A 22092-nucleotide genomic window follows, 5' to 3' on the forward strand; every position below is an offset into this window, starting at 1 on the left:
TTTTGAAACACAATTCTTGTAATGAACCAGTGCTCATAACTTTTAAGGTATACATTTTCGAGCACATGTTTACTAGAAATTTTTTCCTGTTTTGGTCCATACAACCACTTCAAAATGGTTCAAATGGCACTGAACACTATGGGACTTAATATATGAGGTCATCAGTCCCCTATAACTTAGAACTACTTAAACCTAACTAACCTACGGACATCGCACACATCCATGCCCGAAGCAGGATTCGAACCTGCGACCGAAGCAGTCGCGCGGTTCCGGACTGAAGCGCCTAGAACCGCTCAGCCACGCCGGCCGGCTACAACCGCTTCCCAAAATACGGAAAGCAAAGAACTTGCAGCAGAAGAGATTTGTTTCACAGTATCGAAGATCTAGAATTGCTCATAGCTCTTAAAGTATGCGTTTTAGACCCCATGTTTACTAGACTTTTTTGTTTCGAATGATCATTCCTGTTATACCCCTGAATATTGACCACCACTTCTGAAACATCCAGTAAATATTAGTTATTCCATATTAAATAGATTATATGTCAAGTCTACAGTTACGTACATCCACATGACTACCCATCAAACCAATGGTGCGCTTCCTTGCGGTCGGTTACAAGCTTCGTTGACCTACGATAAACTGCTGCTGGAGAAGTATCGAGGTCTCTCATAAATCTCACACAGAACTGTGCACAGACACCGTCTGGTTCAATCACCTTTCAGTTGTTCAGCAATTTTACTTTATTTTCAATTCCGAAAAGCTTATCTCAATACATGCCATTTAGAATTTTACGATGAATGAAAGGAGGAATACGTTCTTCCTCCGTTAACAATTCCAAAAGATTCAGTACGTCGTCCATGTCTGTATTATTTTCCGTTTCGGTGATCATTGAGACTGAAGAGATGATTTACCTTTAGTATGCATCAGACCAAAACTTCTTATGATCTTCTAGCAGAACGGTAGATGTAATTTAGTTTCGAGTTTAATGAACATTTCTCGAATTTCTGTTTCCTAAGGCTCGATTTTGCTTCAATTAAAAAATGGGTCAAATGATTCTGAGCACTATGGGACTTAACATCTGAGGTCATCAGTCCCCTAGAACTTAGGACTACTTAAACCTAACGAACCTAAGGACATCATACACAACCATGCCCGAGGCAGGATTTGAGCCTGCGACCGTAGCGGTCGCCTGGTTCCAGACTGAAGCTCCTAGAATCGCTCGGCCACACCGGCCGGCATGCTTCAATTAGACAGCAAAGTTTTCTCATTAGATTTGCTTTTGGAGAGAGTACACTTTGATGAATTACATAAAATCCATGAAATCCACATCTTGTGGTAACAAGATACATATACAAAATTTTGGTTGTTTTTCAAATATGTAAATACTATTTTAAAAACTCCAATTTATTTGTGTTCATATAGTAAAGCTTTTTCCTGTTTTATAGATGATAGCACAAAAAAACACTGATGATGCTGAAATTACAGCGTAAAATGTTTGGGGAACAAAAAGAAAAAGAAAAATTGTGTTTTGCTCAAGGCGGACTCTCTATAAAAGCAAATCTATTTGTAAGCAAACACGGACAGAAGATTGGTTCAAATGGCTCTGAGCACTATGCGACTTAACTCCTGACGTCATCAGTCGCCTAGAACTGAGAACTAATTAAACCTAACTAACCTAAGGACATCACACACATCCATGCCCGAGGCAGGATTCGAACCTGCGACCGTAGCGGTCGCTCGGTTCCAGACTGTAGCGCCTAGAACCGCACGGCCATTCCGGCCGCCACAGACAGAAGAGTTTTAACGTCAAGCTGAAGCTTTGTCATTATTTTAATTATCGTTGATGCCCTCCTTTTTTTCTTAATGACACGGCTACTGATCCACAATGTGTCTTTCCTATTCTTCACAACCGTGCTCGGCACATACGCGGCTATAGCGTACTGTATAATGCCATTTAATTTTATTCATCGACACTCGATAATTTTATTCACAGAGATGAACGTTTTTATGTTGATGACCTGCTTGTACAGCGTAATCCGTTTCGCGCTAACTTGCTATACAGGGAGTTAATTCAGAGTTGGATCCTATTCACGCGGCGAATTGTATGAGGTGCATTCAAGTTCTAAGGCCCCCGATTTTTTTTTCTCCAGACTGGAAAGAGATAGAAACATGCGCGTTGTTTTAAAATGTGGCCGCATTCATTGTCAATACGTCCCAGAGATGGCAGCACCGCACGGCAAATGGAATTTTACCGCCAGCGGCGAGAATGAGAACTGTTTTAAATACTTAAAATGGCGATGTTTTCCTTACTTGAACAGCGTGCAATCATTCGCTTTCTGAATTTGCGTGGTGTGAAACCAATTGAAATTCATCGACAGTTGAAGGAGACATGTGGTGATGGAGTTATGGATTTGTCGAAAGTGCGTTCGTGGGTGCGATAGTTTAATGAAGACAGAACATCGTGTGACAACAAACCGAAACAACCTCGGGCTTGCACAAGCCGGTCTGACGACATGATCGAGAAAGTGGAGAGAATTGTCTGTTGAACAGATTGCCTCCATATTTGGCATTTCTGTGGGTTCTGTGCACACAATCCTGCATGACGACCTGAAAATGCGAAAAGTGTCATCCAGGTGGGTGCCACGAATGCTGACGGACGACCACATGGCTGCCCGTGTGGCATGTTGCCAAGCAATGTTGACGCACAATGACAGCATGAATGGGACTTTCTTTTCGTCGGTTGTGACAATGGATGAGACGTGAATGCCATTTTTCAATCCAGAAACAAAGCGCCAGTCAGCTCAATGGAAGCACACAGATTCACCGCCACCAAAAAAATTTCGGGTAACCGCCAGTGCTGAAAAAATGATGGTGTCCATGTTGTGGGACAGCGAGGGCGTAATCCTTACCTATTGCGTTCCAAAGGGCACTACGGTAACAGGTGCATCCTACGAAAATGTTTTGAAGAACAAATTCCTTCCTGCACTGCAACAAAAACGTCTGGGAAGGGCTGCGCGTGTGCTGTTTCACCAAGACAACACACCCGCACATCGAGCTAACGTTACGCAACAGTTTCTTCGTGATAACAACTTTGAAGTGATTCCTCATGCTCCCTACTCACCTGACCTGGCTCCTAGTGACTTTTGGCTTTTTCCAACAATGAAAGACACTCTCCGTGGCCTCACATTCACCAGCCGTGCTGCTATTGCCTCAGCGATTTTCCAGTGGTCAAACAGACTCCTAAAGAAGCCTTCGCCGCTGCCATGGAATCATGGCGTTAGCGTTGTGAAAAATGTGTACGTCTGCAGGGCGATTACGTCGAGAAGTAACGCCAGCTTCATCGATTTCGGGTGAGTAGTTAATTAGAAAAAAAATCGGAGGCCTTAGAACTTGAATGCACCTCGTACATCGGCAAGGCGCGGCGGATTGCACATCGGCAAGCTTGAGGGTGGTTTACAGGCGATTTCCGACACCGTGATAAGGTAAAGGCTGTGTTCGTACCAAAATTCTGCCTTGGAGAACACGATACACGAACAGTTAAAACATGATAACATACATTACTAAGTTCACATGATTCTCAGACAGTTGGTACATGTGACTTCCTTCCTGTAGGTTCCCTTGACGACTTTGGCGTCAAGAACGACATTCGACCAACAAGTTAAATAAAAAAAATTGTCGAATATTGGCAAATCTAACCCCGTGCTAGAGGCGATAAACTCTAGGGAAAGAAGGTGAATGCCGCTTCTGTAATGTGCAATCTGTTTTTATCGCACTTCCTATGCAGAAATATCTTCCTACCCTTTACAACATTCCTTCTGATGCCTATAGTCATTGATCCTGTACAACTTTACTGTCTCGAACTGTATTCTCTGCGATAACTGTTTCGAAAACTTGTGTCTGTTCGTCACCTGGAAGTCCAATATCATGCCCACGCGAGTCGTTTCTGTAACTCACCGCTCACGGGAATTCTCAGAAAAGATGTGTAGTGAAAAATTATGCGAATCTCTGTTCCTTCCATATATTAGGTTCACGTAAGTATCTCAGTCTATCGGTGTTAATTTGAAATCTAATATTGCTGTAACATGGTCAGAAATTTTATCGCTATATTCACAACCATTTCCTGACCCTTTCTGTCACTACAACACTTGAGGCAATCTCTTACAGTGTTAGACGTTTTCCTTCCACATAAATTTCTCATTTCTAGTCTGCAATAACTAAACTCAGTGTTACCCAAATTTTTATAGTAATAAATGCGGCTCCGGTTTTGGCGATTTGTGTATTTCGTTTGTATACTTCAATACTGTAATTTAAAATTTCAATGCTATCTACTTCTAGTTGCAGCTTCTTTCTTTTTCTAGTAAACGTGGACATTATTACTGTTAATAGTGAGACTGATTATGGGAACCTACAATGGACCTCATAAAGTTAACTAAAATCATATTAACGTTTTCTTTTTGTGTCCTGCAACGACGAATGTTCCATCAGTAATTAATGTACGTTATTTATTCCCGTTTCAGAAACGCCACGTAACTGACCAAGTCGATGGAGAATTCTTTTTATTTTTAACGACCATCCCCCCGCCCCTCGCAGATGAAACACGTGTGTACGACAAACAACGAGTATCCACTTTCTGCTTGTAGTTCACGCCTCACCTATAAAAGGGACCCTACAATTCTCCATCCAATAGCCGAGTTCAAGAAATCGGCATCCAAGCTCCAAGATATTTACAGAATCGTCTGAGTCTGAGGTTAAATCCACACTCTTGGCTCCGAAACAAGAGGTCTTAAGTACGATGCTGCAAATAGCAACCTATTCTTCTGTCCTGCGTGTGAGGTTAATGCTCTTCGTTAACTCAGCCAGCCACTTGTAGAAATCGGATTAAGGAGGGATCGGGAGGTTAAATCGGCTGTGCACTTTCAAATGTACTATCCAGGCATTTACCTTATTCAAGGAAATCACGGAAAATCTAAATGTAGATGGCAGGACGGGAATTTGCCCCATCTCTAATGACCTCGTTGTTGTTGAGACGTTAAACCCCAATATTCCTCCCTTCTTCTCATGCAAAAAGCTGGCGGTCCCGGAATGAAAGTTTGTAAACAATCGCCATGTTTGCCGGGAGGGGTGTATTGTCCTCCCGAGTGCGAGTCCTGTGTGGTTACCATTGCACTATATGGCTTCATGTTTGCCTGAGAGGATCAATTTCGGGCCAAATCCTGGAGCTCCCGATGACTAGCATGCCAACTCTCTGTGATTGTACCAACACACCAGCTTCTGTCTCAACGAAGGAGTCTTCTCTACCCCCCATCCCCCCCCCCCCCCATCCCACCACCGGTCCACCATGATAGCTCAAATATACTCTATGAAATGGGCGGCCATTCATATTTGTTGCTAAATAGTTAGAGAACAGTAAAGCTGACACACAGCCGGCCGGAGTGGCCGAGCGGTTCTAGGCGCTACAGTCTGGAAACGGGCGACCGCTTTCGTCGCAGGTTAGAATCCTGCCTCGGGCATGGATGTGTGTGATGTCCTTAAGTTAGTTAGGTTTAAGTAGTTCTAAGTTCTAGGGGACTGATGACCTCAGCAGTTAAGTCCCATAGTGCTCAGAGCCAATTTTTTGACACACACATTTACGCATTTGCCTTTCGTTCGGAGAGTGTACACCCCGCCAGTATCAACCTCTCACCCTGTGGTGAGTCAACCTATCAGATGAGCCGTGTCAGAGGACACAGCGGCATAATGAATTAAGGTGGCGCCAGAGGCAGCAGAGGTGCCACAAACTTGGTCCGCGCTGTTCCAACACGGTGCAACTCAGGGGAAGTTGCCTGAAGTCCGCTGACAGAAATCTTCGCAAATCCTAAGTGTTTCCACACGATAGTCAATTTAACCTGCATCCGTACAAGAAATACGACTTCAGCTCATCTTTCACTGTTTACTAACACGAAACAAAGTACAAACCGAGGCCAGTTTAGCTTCTTGACAACTGATAACAAAGAAAAAAAACTACGACAATCGTTGTAACTACAGTGACGAGTCAAAAACATTATTATCACTGCCCATAGCGAGACTGGTGGCGTTGCGGGAATCTGATGTGGTAAGGAAAGTACGTAGGCCATGAAGATACGAATAGAGAATCATTCTAACGAGAATAAAAGCTGCAGATGGGGAAACGTACTGACATAAAGGAGTTTGACATAGTGTCGAAGGCCCGGCAACTTGGAACGAGCACCTGGTCGGCTGTTCCCGTGTAGTGTTATGAGCACCTACTGCTGGTAGTTGAAAGATGTTGGAACCAGGAGAAGCGGCAAGGTGTTGGACGTCCACGCATCATCAAAGAACTTGGAAGACACCCCAATACGTTAACATGTTGACCCAGCACATCATCAGTTATGTTTGCAGTGGACGCGGGACCATGAGAATGAACCGTGGGTCAATGAAAACGCGTCACCTGGTCGTACGAATCACGTTTCTTCTTAAACCGGACGTTTCCGGGTACGCCGTCATTCAGAGGAAAGGCTGCACGGAACATTCGCGGTTCCACGAACACAGACCAGTGCGGGGAAGTATTATGCTCTGAGGGACATTCACCTGGGCTTCCATGGGGCCTCTGGTAGTAACTGAAGGCACCATAACAGCTGTGGTCTACATGGACATTACTGCGGACCATAGCATCTCTTCATGCTTGATGTGTTCCCCGACGGCGACAGAATCGGTTAGCAGGATAACTGTCGGTGTTGCAAGGTGAGAATCCTGCTACAGTGGTTTGAGGAGCATGATAACTGGTTGGTTGGTTTGTGGGATTGAAGGGACCAGACTACAAGGGCCATCAGTCCCTTAGCATGATAATTAACTCACGTAATTTGCATGAGCTGTGCGTAAACATGTGATGCCACATATCTCCGTAAATCATCCGAGTCTTGTCGACTCCACGCCAGCGAGAACCGCTGCAGTATTGCGTTTCGGAGTCCCCTTGTAAATGCAAATCTATTGGAGGCACTCCATTGGCTGCCAGTTCAGATGGCATTTAAGGGTAGAAACAGTGTGTTGTTCTGTAATGTTTCGTATGGTGAGTAATCTTTTTCGAGGACAGTTATGTGGCACCAGAGAGACTATAACCATGGAAGGGCAGTTGGGCAACAATTATCAGTAAAATGAGAGTAGCACGTCAGAAATGAAAACGGAAATCTGCACATGGCATTAAGGAAATCACGCAAGTAGTACGTTAATGAGAGAATGTCGGCGTATAGCCCAAACGACAAAAAAGGGACATTAACTTACGTTCAAACAACATAGTGGAATTTTATAATAGTTCAACAGTGAAGCAGATTCTCGCAATGTGCACGTAATTTACAGAGTTACAGTTTCTTTTTCACTAGGGCTAATACACCAGTTCTGCTTCTTTAGCAATAAACTTCCCTCGGTGGGACTACTTCATCAAGCCATGAACAAATGTCAAGCACCGATAGAATCTTGGAAATCCTGATGATAGAACTTTCGCTTAGACAACTAAGAAACCGAAAAACAAGCAGCTCAACACTTGCATCCATAAAATATATTCCTTCCGCAGTCTCTGTGTGCTATATGAAACGATTTTGGACCTGTTAACACACTGACGGGACACGAAAATATCGATAGACAGCCGATCACCTCTTTTGATGGAGTACTACTTCTCCAGGTAAATTAAAAAAAAAAAACCACGCATATGGACAGCTCCATCAATCTTCACTGGTTGCTAGACTTCTTAATAAATAATGAAAAACGATAAAAATAGCCGGAATTCTAAAAATCTGTAAGGTTTCCGTGGCCAGCAGTCAGTGTTAAGATATCCGTAATAGTTCGTTATGAAGACTTCACTTCGGAGCCCAATGAAAATGCATGAACAGAGCGAAGCAGCACAGACAGTGAAGCTCTGGAAACATATTCAGGAGAAGCAGGATTCAAATTCTTGTTCAGCTATTCTCGTCAAATCTGGCAACGTTTTCTACCACATAAAGGAAATAGAAAACGAAGAATTTCAAGTAAAATAACAGGTAATTTCTGAAGCATACCACTTGCGTCGCTAGAACTATCGTATGTCACGTAGTTTCCACAATAAAAAAGTAGACTCTTTATTTTCCTCCGTGAAGTTATTGTATATTGCAGTTTATCCACTTAGTTGCCGTAAAGACACGCAGGTAACTGATTTTCGATGTTTTCGGGAAAATGGTGTTCAAGAAACACCACAATATTTTGTTATGAAATTTGTTAGAACAGTTTCACGCACCCAAAAACCTAAACTTAATAAAATATCAGACCGCCGCGCCTGTCAGGACTAAATTACTTCTCTTCCATGTTGTTAAATGCAAAAGCGGCTCCTTGTTATTAGTCTCAGGCGTTATGTATGGAAGTATCACGACGAAATTCCTTTACTGCTCACAAGGGAGCTATTTTAGAATTTACTGGGCACATGTATCACATCATACAGCCAAGAGTAGCTCCAAACGGTCTTTAATGCATAAAAACACGGGCTTTTAAATGCTAATTCGTAAACTACAGTTTTTAATCAAAGGAATCGCGTATTTTAGTCTTCCAGCGCAATTTTAGTTGTGAATACACACAAGTCTACAAAAAAATGCTGTCTGAAAAGATATAAACTTAGAGTAGAAATAAGTGCTGAAAGCTGCACACACCTTTCCCCTCTTTAGACATTCGGAGGAAGTAAGAAAACAGTTTATTTTGAGGTTTTCAAGCGGAAGTTTACACACATTTAAGGGATGTACTGCTATTTAACAGGTTTTCCTTGAATTTTTTTGTCAAATGAGTATGAGGGTTTGCAGATGAAACAACGCCTCATTTGCTTAGTGTACTGTGGAAGAAAAGGGAAGGGTTGCAAATTGGTAATTCTATTTCCTACATAATTTTGCTTGGTGGTGGATATACGTAATCACAGTTTTTTATACTAGCTGTCAGATGTTGTTGTTGTTTTTGTGGTTTTCAGTCTGTAGATTGGTTTGTTAGAGTTGTCCACACTAGTGTGGACTGAGCAAGTGTATTCATCTTTGCCTAACTACTACAACCTGTATCTCCATTTCAGTTTTCTTACTGTATTCAAGCTTTGGTCTCCCTCTACAAATGTTACCCCCGTACTTATCTTTTTTGCAAAATTAACTATTTCCTGATGCCTTTGTGAATTGTTTTCCCTTTGATATTTGTGTAAATTTGGATTTGGTTTCGTTAACCAGTAGTGCAAATTTCCTTTCATCAAAAATAATGAATATCTAAACCAGTTTCTTTACAGAAATTAGATTTTTTAGAGAAGCCTTGTGTGTCAATCAACGCTACAGAGCTTTTACAGGACGAGTATAAAAATATCAGTTTCTTTTTTAGAACATAACAATTTCGTTTACAAATAAGAATCATGAACTCTTTTTCGATGTGAAGATAAAATATGTCCAAAATATTATATTTTACGTACGAAATATCGTCTGCATTGACATCACTCATGCGACATAATTCTCACCTTTTATCCAAAATAAGTCCTTTTCTGCTGTCGTGCAATGCAAAATTCGACTAGGAGGATAAATCATATATCGCAGAGGTATTCGAGTCGTCAGCATCCGATCCTTCGCTGGTCAGGTGATGAGACGACGTTTCCAGGTAACGCCCCTAACAAGGGAACCTCCCCATCGCACCCCCCTCAGATTTTGTTATAAGTTGGCACAGTGGATAGGCATTGAAAAACTGGACACAGATCAATCGAGAAAACAGGAAGAAGTTGTGTGGAAATAAGAAAAAAATAAGCAAAATATACGAACTGAGTAGTCCATGTGCAAGATAGGTAACATTAAGGACGTCGCGAGCTTAGGAGTGGTGTGGTCCCGTGGTTAGCGTGAGCAGCGCCGGAATGAGAGGTCCTTGGTTCAAGTCTTCCCTCGAGTGAAAATATTACTTTCTTTATTTTCGCAAAGTTATGATCCGTCCGTTCGTTCATTGACGTCTCTGTTCACTGTTATAAGTTTAGTGTCTGTGTTTTGCGACCGCACCGCAACACCGTGCGATTAGTAGACGAAAGGATGTGCCTCTCCAATGGGCACCGAAAACATTTGCTCGCAGGGTCATAGGTCAACCGATTCCTCCACAGAACAACACGTCTGATATATTCTATACGACACTGGTGACGGCATGTGGGTCACCTAACAGGAATGTGTTGTCGACCTATCTAACTTGTACACTTGACGAATGGGTAGAAAGATTCTTCTACCTTGCCCGATTTAGGTTTTCTTGTGGATGTGATAATCACTCCCAAAAAAGTGATGAAAACATAAGAGTTTGTCACATAAACTGCAACAAATGAATCCAACAGTTTCACAGTCGCACAGTTTTCCCTGTGCTCTGTCAAAACATATGTTTTTAACGTTTTCAAATTTTTCCGTGTGTAGACCGTCAAATCCTGCATCTGTCCAAGCAAATTTGAACATGTCCTGGAATTTTGGAGAGCGAAGTTGATTATGTTTGAGTGCCTGAACTTTGATAATTGTCTGAAAATAAAAAAAATTAAAACTTTTCACTCGAGGGAGGCTTGAACCAAGGACCTTGCGTTTCGCAGCTGCTCACGCTAACCACGGGACCACGGCGCTCCTGAGTTCGCAATGTCCTTGATGTTGCCTATGCTGCGCATGGACTACTCAGTTTGTATATTTTGCTTATTTTTTTCATAGTTCCATACAACTTCTTCCTGTTTTCTCGATTGATCTGTGTTCAGTTTTTCAAGGCCTATCCACTGTGCCAACTTGTAACTAAATCTGAGGGGGGTGCGATGGGGAGGTTCCCTTGTAAGTAACCTAATGTGGCGACCTCACACTTTGACAACCACTCTCCGTCATTTTATAAAGGTATACGTCACGCGCCATTCAGTATTTTGGGTCCAGCACGGTTACGTCTTACTGTCTTGCTTTGACTTTTTCTTTGGCTGTTCTGTGTTTGGCTGACAACGAATTGTGCTTCACACTAATTTCTGATTCGTCCGCTGCTACCTTTCGTGAATCAATACTTCTTTTCCGCAACCGGCTGTGGCGGTCGCCAGCTCTCTGGTAGCCGTTGCGTTTCAAACTTTACTGTTCGCGGTTCTACCATTGCCTTCAGTGGTCCGTCTTCTAACAACCACGGCACCGGTGTTTCCCATTACTTCTGTGTGATTTTATCTTGCAGATACTATACTGTTCTGTTACAGAAAAGCTTCAGAATCGGTGAAAAGCAATGAATATCTTGCGATATTACTGATGTATGCGCAGAATTTTGGATATAAATATTAGCACATGTCTCGTAAATATAGGAGAATGGGATTAGAAATTACGGATTAAAGATATCTACAGCATTTGCCATTTGCTGATGACCAAGTAGTCACAGCAGAAGATAGGGGCCGGCCTGAGTGGCCGAGCGGTTCTAGGCGCTTTAGTTGGTTCAAATGGCTCTGAGCACTATGGGACTCAACATCTTAGGTCACAAGTCCCCTAGAACTTAGAACTACTTAAACCTAACTAACCTCAGGACATCACACACACCCATGCCCGATGCAGGATTCGAACCTGCGACCGCAGCGGTCCCGCGGTTCCACACTGCAGCGCCAGAACCGCACGGCCACCGCGGCCGGCGGCGCTTTAGTCTGGAACCGCACGACCGCTACGGTCTCTGGTTCGAATCCTGCCTCTGGCATGGGTGTGTGTGATGTCCTAAGGTTAGTTAGGTTTAAGTAGTTCTACGAGTAAGTTCTAGGGGACTGATGACCTCAGAAGTTAAGTCCCATAGTGCTCGGAGCCATTTGAGCCACAAGATAGGGGAGGATGGATATTACTTACGTAATCAGTTAGCAACTGACTGTTAAAACTGAGGTATGAAGATTAACTATCAAAATACAGAACACCTTGCCAATGATCAGACGAATTGAGCATAGATGGAAACAAAATGAAAAAAAAAATACTTTTTTTACCTGGGGTCTAGTTTAGAAACAGAAGGAAAATCGGATGTTGAAATTAATAAAATAATTAGTAACGGGTGGAAAGTCACTGAGATGGTTAACTCCATCTTGTTGAGTGGAAATGTGAAGAACAGAACTAAAAGAATTATGCTGAAGTCGATATCTGAGCAGAGGTTGAACAACTTATCTAATGGTTCTAATGGCTCTGAGCACTATGGGACTTAACATCTGAGGTCATCAGTCCCCTAGAACTTAGAACTACTTAAACCTAACTAACCTAAGGACATCACGCACATCTATGCCCGATGCATGATTCGAACCTGCGACCGTAGCGGTCGTACAGTTCCAGACTGTAGCGCCTAGAACCGCTTCGCCACTCCGGCCGGCACCAACTTATCAGAAACATGCTAATAAGCTGAAAGTATTAGAGATGGGTTTTGGAGAAAATTACCAAAATTTTCAAGATATAAAAAATAAATAACAATGAAGTATTGAAGAGAATGTAAATGAAAGAGAAAAAATTTCATGCGTTGTATGAAGGAAAGTTTAGTGGGAGGGACGTGAAAGAAGAATGGAGGGAACACAAATACCAAACCTTATATTGGGGTAAGAAACTGAAGGAAGAAAGAGATGAAAACAACCCCATGACTTCATGACTCCAAAATGTGCACTTAATAATGTTAAGACGGGTGCAGAAGAAGCAGAACACACCAGATAGAAATAGACGGAGGAACATCGTGAACAGACAGCGTTGAATACTTATGCAATTATATTTTAAAATTTGTTCGTTATTATCACGTTTGAGTAAAAACAACCTGTGTATTGAGGAAATCTCAATTAAGAATAATGTTCGATATAGTTTATATTTTCAGAGATACCAAATATTTTATCGAATCTGGTACTGGAACGTTCCTACTCGAGGAGGAATGGCTTATAATGAGGTGTCTTTACGTGTCGTATTTCTGGACAAGGTGTGGGCTCGATTGGACGTGGTCATTAAGATAATAAAAGGAGCTTGTAGCTGGAGAAATGAGACGGCAGTGATGCCTCGGACGGTACTTGCCTGTGCTCTCGGTGCCGGAGATGTCGGGGCAGGCCTGGTAGCGCAGCAGCAGGCGCGAGTCGTCGGTGCACGAGTCTATGGAGGAGACGGGCGTGCGGCACTCTCCGTAGCCGCGGTTGTACGTGAACGTGAACGGTCCGCGGAACGGACACGCCTCGGCCGTCGCGTCGACGCGGAACATGGAGTAGAGCAGCGCGTCGCCCGTGATCAGCGAGCACAGCGACGACAGCGCCTCTTGAGTGTGGCAGAACGCTGAAACACATAGCAGCACACCTCTAACACGAGCAGCTTAATAGGGCCTATCGATTTATAGGGTGAGACTATGGTAAGCGCCCTATGAAGTGCAATTTTGTGGTAGCTATCGTGAAAAAAATAGTACGTTAGAGCAACTTTTGAATTAGAAGATATGACGCAGCATTTCCTGTCATTATTTAAATGTATACGATTTTATTGTTAACTTAAGATTTTACAAAATAATAGGTTTAAAAGAAAGGAATGAAAATTACAAAGATATAAACACGATTTATTAACGTCTTTATGAATAAGTGTATTTAAAAAACAGAAAGCAGAGACTTATGTCCTCGCCAAAATCAGTATTCTAGTTTTAAAAATAACGTATTGTATCTAGAAACAAGTAGACATTATCGCGAAATTCAAGATTACAAACGGAATTTAACACTTGTACTTATATATACAGGGTGTTACAAAAAGGTACGGCCAGACTATCAGGAAACATTCCTCACACACAAATAAAGAAAAGATGTTATGTGGACATGTGTCCGGAAACGCTTAATTTCCATGTTAGAGCTCATTTTAGTTTCGTCAGTATGTACTGTACTTCCTCGATTCACCGCCAGTTGCCCCAATTGAAGGAAGGTAATGTTGACTTCGGTGCTTGTGTTGACATGCGACTCATTGCTCTACAGTACTAGCATCAAGCACATCAGTACGTAGCATCAACAGGTTAGTGTTCATCACGAACGTGGTTTTGCCGTCAGTGCAATGTTTAGAAATGCGGAGTTGGCAGATGTTCATTTCATGTATGGATTAGCACGGGGCAATAGCCGTGGCGACGTACGTTTGTATCGAGACAGATTTCCAGAACGAAGGTGTCCCGACAGGAAGACGTTCGAAGCAATTGATCGGCGTCTTAGGGAGCACGGAACATTCCAGCCTATGACTCGCGACTGGGGAAGACCTAGAACGACGAGGACACCTGCAATGGACAAGGCAATTCTTCGTGCAGTTGACGATAACCCTAATGTCAGCGTCAGAGAAGTTGCTGCTGTACAAGGTAACGTTGACCACGTCACTGTATGGAGTGTGCTACGGGAGAACCAGTTGTTTCCGTACCGTGTACAGCGTGTACAGGCACTATCAGCAGCTGATTGGCCTCCACGGGTACACTTCTGCGAATGATTCGTCCAACAATGTGTCAATCCTCATTTCAGTGCAAATGTTCTCTTTACGGATGAGGCTTCATTCCAACGTGATCAAATTGTAAATTTTCACAATCAACATGTGTGGGCTGACGAGAATCCCCACGCAATTGTGCAATCACGTCATCAACACAGATTTTCTGTGAACGTTTGGGCAGGCATTGTTGGTGATGTCTTGATTGGGCCCCATGTTCTTCCACCTACGCGCAATGGAGCACGTTATCATGATTTCATACGGGATACTCTAACTGTGCTGCTAGAACATGTGCCTTTATAAGTACGACACAACATGTGGTTCATGCACGATGAAGCTCCTCCACATTTCAGTCGAAGTGTCCGTACGCTTGTCAACAACAGATTCGGTGACCGATGGATTGGTAGAGGCGGACCAATTCCATGGCCTCCACGCTCTCCTGACCTCAACCCTCTTGACTTTCATTTATGGGGGCATTTGAAAGCTCTTGTCTACGCAACCCCGGTACCAAATGTAGAGACTCTTCGTGCTCGTATTGTGGACGGCTGTGATACAATACGCCATTCTCCAGGGCTGCATCAGTGCATCAGGGATACCATGCGAGTGAGGGTGGATGCATGTATCGTCGCTAACGGAGCACATTTTGAACATTTCCTGTAACAAAGTGTTTGCAGTCACGCTGATACGTTCTGTTGCTGTGTGTTTACATTCCATGATTAATGTGATTTGAAGAGAAGTAATAAAATGAGCTGTAACATGGAAAGTAAGCGTTTCCGGACACATGTCCACATAACATATTTTCTTTCCTTGTGTGTGAGGAATGTTTCCTGAAAGTTGGGCCGTACATTTTCGTAACACCATATATATATATATATATATATATATATATATATATATATATATATACCTTTTACTGAGATTCGATCCCCCTCCCCCCCCCCCCCGAAGGGGGCGGGATGGCAGCAGCTTAGTACGCCGCTCTTCAGCCTACAGAATTTTTTTTTTTTTAAATGAAGATAATAAGTTATAAAAGCAAGCGATAAAATCGGTGACTTAAATGGTAAAATGGCGGAAAATTGTGGAACTTAAAACATAAAACAAAGAGTTGGCTATGCTAATAAAATACACAGGAAGCAGACAGGTAAAATAATAGACAGACTATTAAAAAACACAGTGACAGTCTGGTTTCTGTACGCAAGAGATATAAAAATCACACCCAGCTACAGCATGATTTCTGTTCGCAACACTTTGGAAAAGACGCACAACACTGAACACTTACTTGAACACTGCACTAAAAAGTTGGTACAAATATGACACACCCTCAGCCGAGGACAGATGCGGGGGGGGGGGGGGGGCTGGACAGATGATGGAAAAGAAATGGGGGAAGGAGAGGAAAAACGATGTGGGGGGGGGGGGGAAAGGAGCTGACGGAGGACGAGAACTCATAAGAGGTGGGGGGGAGCTGCTGGGCAGACGCGAGAGGGAGTGGGGAAAGGCAGAGGAGGGGAATCCAAAAGGACGCGGGGAGGGGGGGGGGAAGGGGTTGACTTATATCTAACTTGAATACAATAGTTTCCAAACAATCACACATCACACTAGTTCCAAATGATAAGTTTGGCTGCCTGGCCACAATTCGCTGCAACCACAGAAGTACTAGCTTTCTAAGTAAAAACCGCCTTTTCTTTCTGCAATGTATGTTATATGAATGTGATAATCGATTCGCGTAGATGGAAAATGGATCCATCTTCTTCCGCGCGGATGCACAAGTACGTCCGACCTCCCGGGGTGATCTCAGAGTAACGTGCATGGAAGAAATGGACAGGGATTACGGATAGGTAGCGCTCGGTGGGAACGTGGGTCGGCCGTGAGGCGTGCCGAGGTAGTCCGGGCAGTTGCCATGAAACTGTGTCCCGCATGGCGCAGTGGTTAATGCGCCTGCCTAGTACGCACGAGGTACCGGCTTCGAATTCCGGTCCGGTATACACTGCCACTCGTCGCCGCTGATTCCGCGCAATGTCTAGATGCAGCTGACATAAGTAATCCCTATTCTTTCTCCCCCCCCCCCCCCCCCCCTCGTCCACCTTTAATTTATATGTAATGGATTTTATTTCTTTTAGACGCGTTTTGCCTTTTCTTTATGGCATATTTAGTGGAATCTAGAATGATACAGTTTTGTTTTGATATGCGACATATGTAGATTATAAAACAGTAGACGTCTCTTTTTTTAAATAAATGATTCTTTACAGTTCTTCGCGTTTCTGGTTGGTATCTGCGTTTCCTCTCATCTGGTCACTATAATTTCACTTACGGAACATAAGTACTTTTCATGTTACAAACTATTTTCTTTACAATTCTCATATTGTTTGCGCTAATTGCTGTGGAGCACTATTAGTCTTCTGTCACTAGTTACAGATATTTTACCGAAAACTATGATTTAAAGTCGTAACTACTGTGTGATCCATTTTATGTCCCATCCCGTTTTTTTTTTTTTACATGAATGATGCCATCCTAAAGAAGTATGTGATGAAAAATAACGTCTATTGTGTGTGTGTGCTGGTGGGTGGGTGGGTGGGTGGGTGGGTGTGTGTCTGGTTATCCAGGGCAATTTGAAGAAAGCTGAAAGTGAATGTAATAGGTTTCAGAAAATCGTTGAAAGTTTTGGTGTTCAGCTGACTTGGGTTTTGGTTTAAATGTTTTATGGAGGGGTTCACAGACAAGTGAGTGGAAAGATGTTGGGTATTATTATTATTATTATTATTATTATTATTATTATTATTATCCTCTGCTGGATTGTTACTCTATTATTTTATCTATTAGTGTAAACAGTAAGTTGTTTGTCATGTGTATTTGACCATTCAACATATTTTTCTTTTCTGCTTCCGTTTTCTGTACGTAGTTAATTTCTTGCAAGTTTAGGATAGGAGGTGTTTTTTATTGCTGATTGTAATTATTTCCATATCTTATTCTCTAGAGGCTGGTTTGTGATTGTGTTCTCTTAGGTGTTCTACAAATGTTGAGTGGTTTGTCCTATACTTCCAGCATCTCGTGCGCTCTTTGTATCTAACATCAAATGTTCTGCCTGTTTGTTCTATGTATGTGGCATCACAAGTGTTACACTGTAACTGATATATACCTGCTTCTTGGTATATGTCTATATCTTTTGTCAGTTTTGGGATGTATTTTTGGATAGAACTGTTTGTTGTGCATGGTATGTTTATAGCCTGTCTTTTAAAAATGATGGTGATTTTATGTGTGAGTTTGTGTTTGTATGTCATTGTGTACCATCTAGTGTTTTCTCTTATATTTTGCTGATTATTCTAGGTAGTTGTTATGATGCTGCGTGTTTGTGATTCTGTTGCGTTGTCAACTGTGGTTTTGTGTTTTCTGCTTTTATTTTACTGTTAATTTTGTTGTTTAGCTTTGTGTCTATGTTACTACTGTAACCATTATTTTTTGCTATCTGCATTATTGTGTCAAGTTCTTTTTGGTAGTTTTCTTTGTTGAGCCGTACTGCAATGGGTCTTGCTTTTGTGCGTGCGAAATGATAATGTCAGTGGCAGTGAGTTTATGGAGAATTTCGAACATACGTTTATTATTTTGTCTTTTGATTGTTATATCTCGTAAGTTAATTTGATTATTCTGTTCTCTTTCAATTGTGAAATTTATATTTTTGTGTAACTTGTTGATGTTAGTATATAATTTTTCAGTTGTTGTTTGTGCCCTGTCTATTGAGCAGAGGATGTCATCCATATACCTGAAACAATATAACATGTTGTATTCTTTTGGTAATATTTTTTAAGAAAATGTTTTTTTCAATGTGGTTTATAAAAAATATTTGCTAAGGCTCCTAAAACTGGGGACTCCATTAGTAATCCACCTATTCGTTAATGAAATGAAAGTAATTTTGTTCTGTTATGAACTTTATTAATGTGAGTATTTCAATAATCTGTTCATCAGGAACTTGAATACATGTTTTCAGATTTTTATCTATGTGCTCATTGTTTCTGGTACTGGTATGTTGGAATATGTGCTTTCTATATCAAGTGAGAGGAGTGTTCCTGTGTCTAGGATTTTTGTATCTTTAATTTGTTGTATTAGGTGTGTAGTATTTTCATGGTTCTCTATCTTCTTGTACTGTGAAATTTTGAGGCAGTTATTTTAACATATCTCTTGCAACTTTGTAAGTGGGGGATTTTCTGAGATGGAGTGTCAACCTCACAGGGAGATTCGGTTTGCGGATCTTTAATTGGCTTCGGAGGTCAGGTTCAGTGGGCTTAATCTGTGCCAGCTTTCATTTATTCATGTTAGCCACTATGATGTTTATATTTTTCAGAGTGTTTCTTTACTTTTCTTTGGAATTTGTTTTTGTAATGTTGCTTTGGAGATGAATTGTTATGTTTTTTCAATGTAGCCTATTTTGATTTGTCTGTAAGTACTAGTGTGTTCCCCCTGTCTGCTTTTGAAATGATGACATTCATTTTGAAGTTGTTTGTGTTGTTTTCCTGTTGTGTTTTCATGTTTGTTATTATAGTATGGATTTTTTTTTTAGTAATTCTATAGTTAATCCAATACTGATACTGCTGCTTTCTCTTCTATTTTCCCTTGCCAACGCACTTTCTGCCTCCGTAGTTATATTTTCTATGTAATCTTCATCTACGTCTGAATTTACTTTGTATTTCAATCCTTTCTCCTTCGGTTGCCTTTCTTTGCTGTTTATTTGTGTGACTGTAAGGTTCACCAATCTTTAGAATTTGGGTGTGTGTGTTTGTTGGTTGTGTTTAGAGTTATTGTGTTGTGACTGGAGTCTTTCGAGGTGACTAATCTTTCCTCTACGAACAGTTTTCAGAAACATTAATGTATTGTTATTTTAATTAATGTATTTGTCATAACTAACAATATGAAAGGATTATTTGCCACCGTTTACTTTTCAAAGGGGTTGGTAGGGGTTGGGGTGGGGTGAGGGACATACAAGATCATTTATAAGTACCTCCAGAGTTTCAGAAGACGACTGCGTGAAATCTGCAAGACACTCTGAAAACAGGCACACATCAGTGGACAGAGCGTCAAATCGTGGGTGCAAGTCGTTGACGTGATGAGTCCGGCAAGGAGCGAAGACAGCTCGCTTTGCGAATCTGGTAATGGGGTTGCCAATCTGCAGGTGCGAACTAATTCGATGTGACGAAACGGAGACGAGGGCTAACAATATAACGTGTGATTATAAGAATTCTGCCAACCATTAGTAGGCTTTTCTTTACCAGTGGGACACGGATAACAATAACATGCAAAAATTCCAACTGGTTCTCTGATAACCTATAGAAGGACACGTATGTCCCGTTGGGAGTCAAAGGGTTAAGATAGGCAATCCAGCTCGCATCATCTACCTCTGGTGCGAATGATCTTAGTACGATTGCCTATCTTAAGGCGTCTGAAATATTTTCTGAGCCAGTTTTATTTTGCCCATCCTGTTTAGATGTCTTGTTAGATCGGGTTAATGTTTTGGAAACACTTTGCATTTCAGGATAATTCGTCACTACAGTCCATGCATTCGTAGAAAGCGTATTCTAGTTGCTTTTGGTCGTACCCCTCACCACCACCCCACTCCCACCCCCACCCCGAGAATGGTAAAATAATTCCTTTTTATCTTTAGTGCGGTGTTTATTGCTTACTTAACACGTAGAGCTGGTGCAGGAGACTGGGTGCGGTAGCGGCGCTTTAATGGCACACTGTAGGCGATCGGGCTGATTACATCTTGCACGTGTAGCTGCGCATCCCGCTGATTGGCCATGCTAATCGTGCAATGTGGACACGGAACATCGGATACCTCCCGGCCACACGCCGCACCCGCAGGCCAGACGTAAACGTCTCGCGCCAGTTGTAACCCAGAGAACGCTCTCGCCCTACAAAATGTCTTAAAGCTGTTAAAAAAAAGTGGTATTATTCGACAAGTGGTTTGGATATTGTCTGTATGTTTCTGCAATCTACCGTCTTCCGATAGGTGACTATCGCATTCATACAAACCTACGCGGAAGAAACACTCTCTGCGCCGTAACGGAATTATTGTACACTTTAGGTCTTCTGCTGGTGCATTCTGAAATGTACTACATCAACGTGTACTTTAAGTCTGAAATTTATCAATTTGTATTTAATTATATAGGGAGGAATAGTTGTAGACTCTTTTAATGTATTTATAAATGACTTACGCACATGTCACGTGACTACGCGAAAAAATTTATCCACTCCACATCCTTACTTTTTATATTAGTTAAGAAGTCGCACTCTGCGGCTCCATGTAGGTGTAAATTCATAACATTTTCGTGTTATTTCTGCTACCCATGACAAATGTTTCTAATATCGCAGTTGCGTAAAATCGTAATTGTAGTTTCCTTTTTCTCCCAACCTAGAACTGAAGATGATCTGCAGCCCTGACTGCAGCCGTTAGTCGATAAATAAAAAGTTGTGATCAACTATTTACTAGAACAGAACATCATGGTACCTAAGACATGACGTCAGTTATGAAGTACCACTGTACGTGAATGCTTGTATGAATGAATTTCATTTATTTATTCTTGAAGTGTAATACCATGACATACCTAATGTTCGTGTAAAAGCAACCCACTACTACTACTACTACTACTACTACAAGATTAGTCCGCAGGACTGGGAATGAATTGAATGTCAATGACTAGAGTAGGCTTTTATTTCACACTGAATTGTTTTCTTTGGTTCAAATGGCTCTGAGCACTATGGGACTCAACTGCTGAGGTCATTAGTCCCCTAGAACTTAGAACTAGTTAAACCTAACTAACCTAAGGACATCACAAACATCCATGCCCGAGGCAGGATTCGAACCTGCGACCGTAGCGGTCTTGCGGTTCCAGACTGCAGCGCCTCTAACCGCACGGCCACTTCGGCCGGCTTGTTTTCTTTATTTATTTATTTGTCTATCAGGTTCCGTGGGACTGCGAGCTAGAGCTGTTTGGTAATGGAGCGAGTCAGTTCATGGTAACAGAATGCTATTTTGAAAATTTATAAACAACAGAATTAATAAAATACGAAGAAATTGCGAAAGAGTATGTAGATAAATAACATGATACAGAGAAATTGTCTCAACTACTGTCAGGGAATCGTGTACAGAATAGGAGCGTGAAACAAGCAAATATTTCAGCTTGGATTTGAATAACTGGAGTGTATCACACAATTTTTGTTAGTTTTGATGGAAGTCAGTTGAAAATTAAACCTACTGACTAGGGCTCACCTTTCTGTGCAGTGATTAAGGAAATGTTATCAAAGTGCATGTCGTTTTTCACCTAGTGTCCACTGCATCAGTGATGCGTTTTCTTCTGAATGAGTCAATACTGGCAACAACAAATTCCACGACGGAATACCTGAACAGAGGTGGCAGGGTCAGAACTCCGGAACACCTGAACACGGCCTACGCGAACTTCGCGAACTGACACCGCAGATCAGACTGACCGCCATTCTCAGCTAATAATTTTCTTGGAGAGAACAGAGTTGCCCCAAAATAAATCACTATACGAAATAATATCCTGGTGACGACAGCAGCATTGGTTGGTTAATTGATTGGTTCATTTGGGTGGAGGGGACCAAACAGCGAGGTCGTCAGTCCCATCGGATTACGGAAGGGTGAGGAATGAAGTCGGCTGTGCCC

General features: G+C 42.0%; 1 protein-coding gene across 1 annotated transcript in view; it reads right to left on the reverse strand.

The window, feature by feature from the left end:
- LOC124555708 overlaps positions 1-22092 on the reverse strand; it is a 625138-nt gene that overhangs the window by 311445 nt on the left and 291601 nt on the right. The window contains exon 4 of the mRNA XM_047129712.1: positions 13011-13262. Within this exon, the coding sequence (XP_046985668.1) occupies positions 13011-13262 (252 nt within the window). The remainder of the gene's footprint in view (positions 1-13010; positions 13263-22092) is intronic.

The sequence above is a fragment of the Schistocerca americana genome, chromosome X (genome assembly GCF_021461395.2).
Source record: "Schistocerca americana isolate TAMUIC-IGC-003095 chromosome X, iqSchAmer2.1, whole genome shotgun sequence".
Lineage (NCBI taxonomy): Eukaryota > Metazoa > Arthropoda > Insecta > Orthoptera > Acrididae > Schistocerca > Schistocerca americana.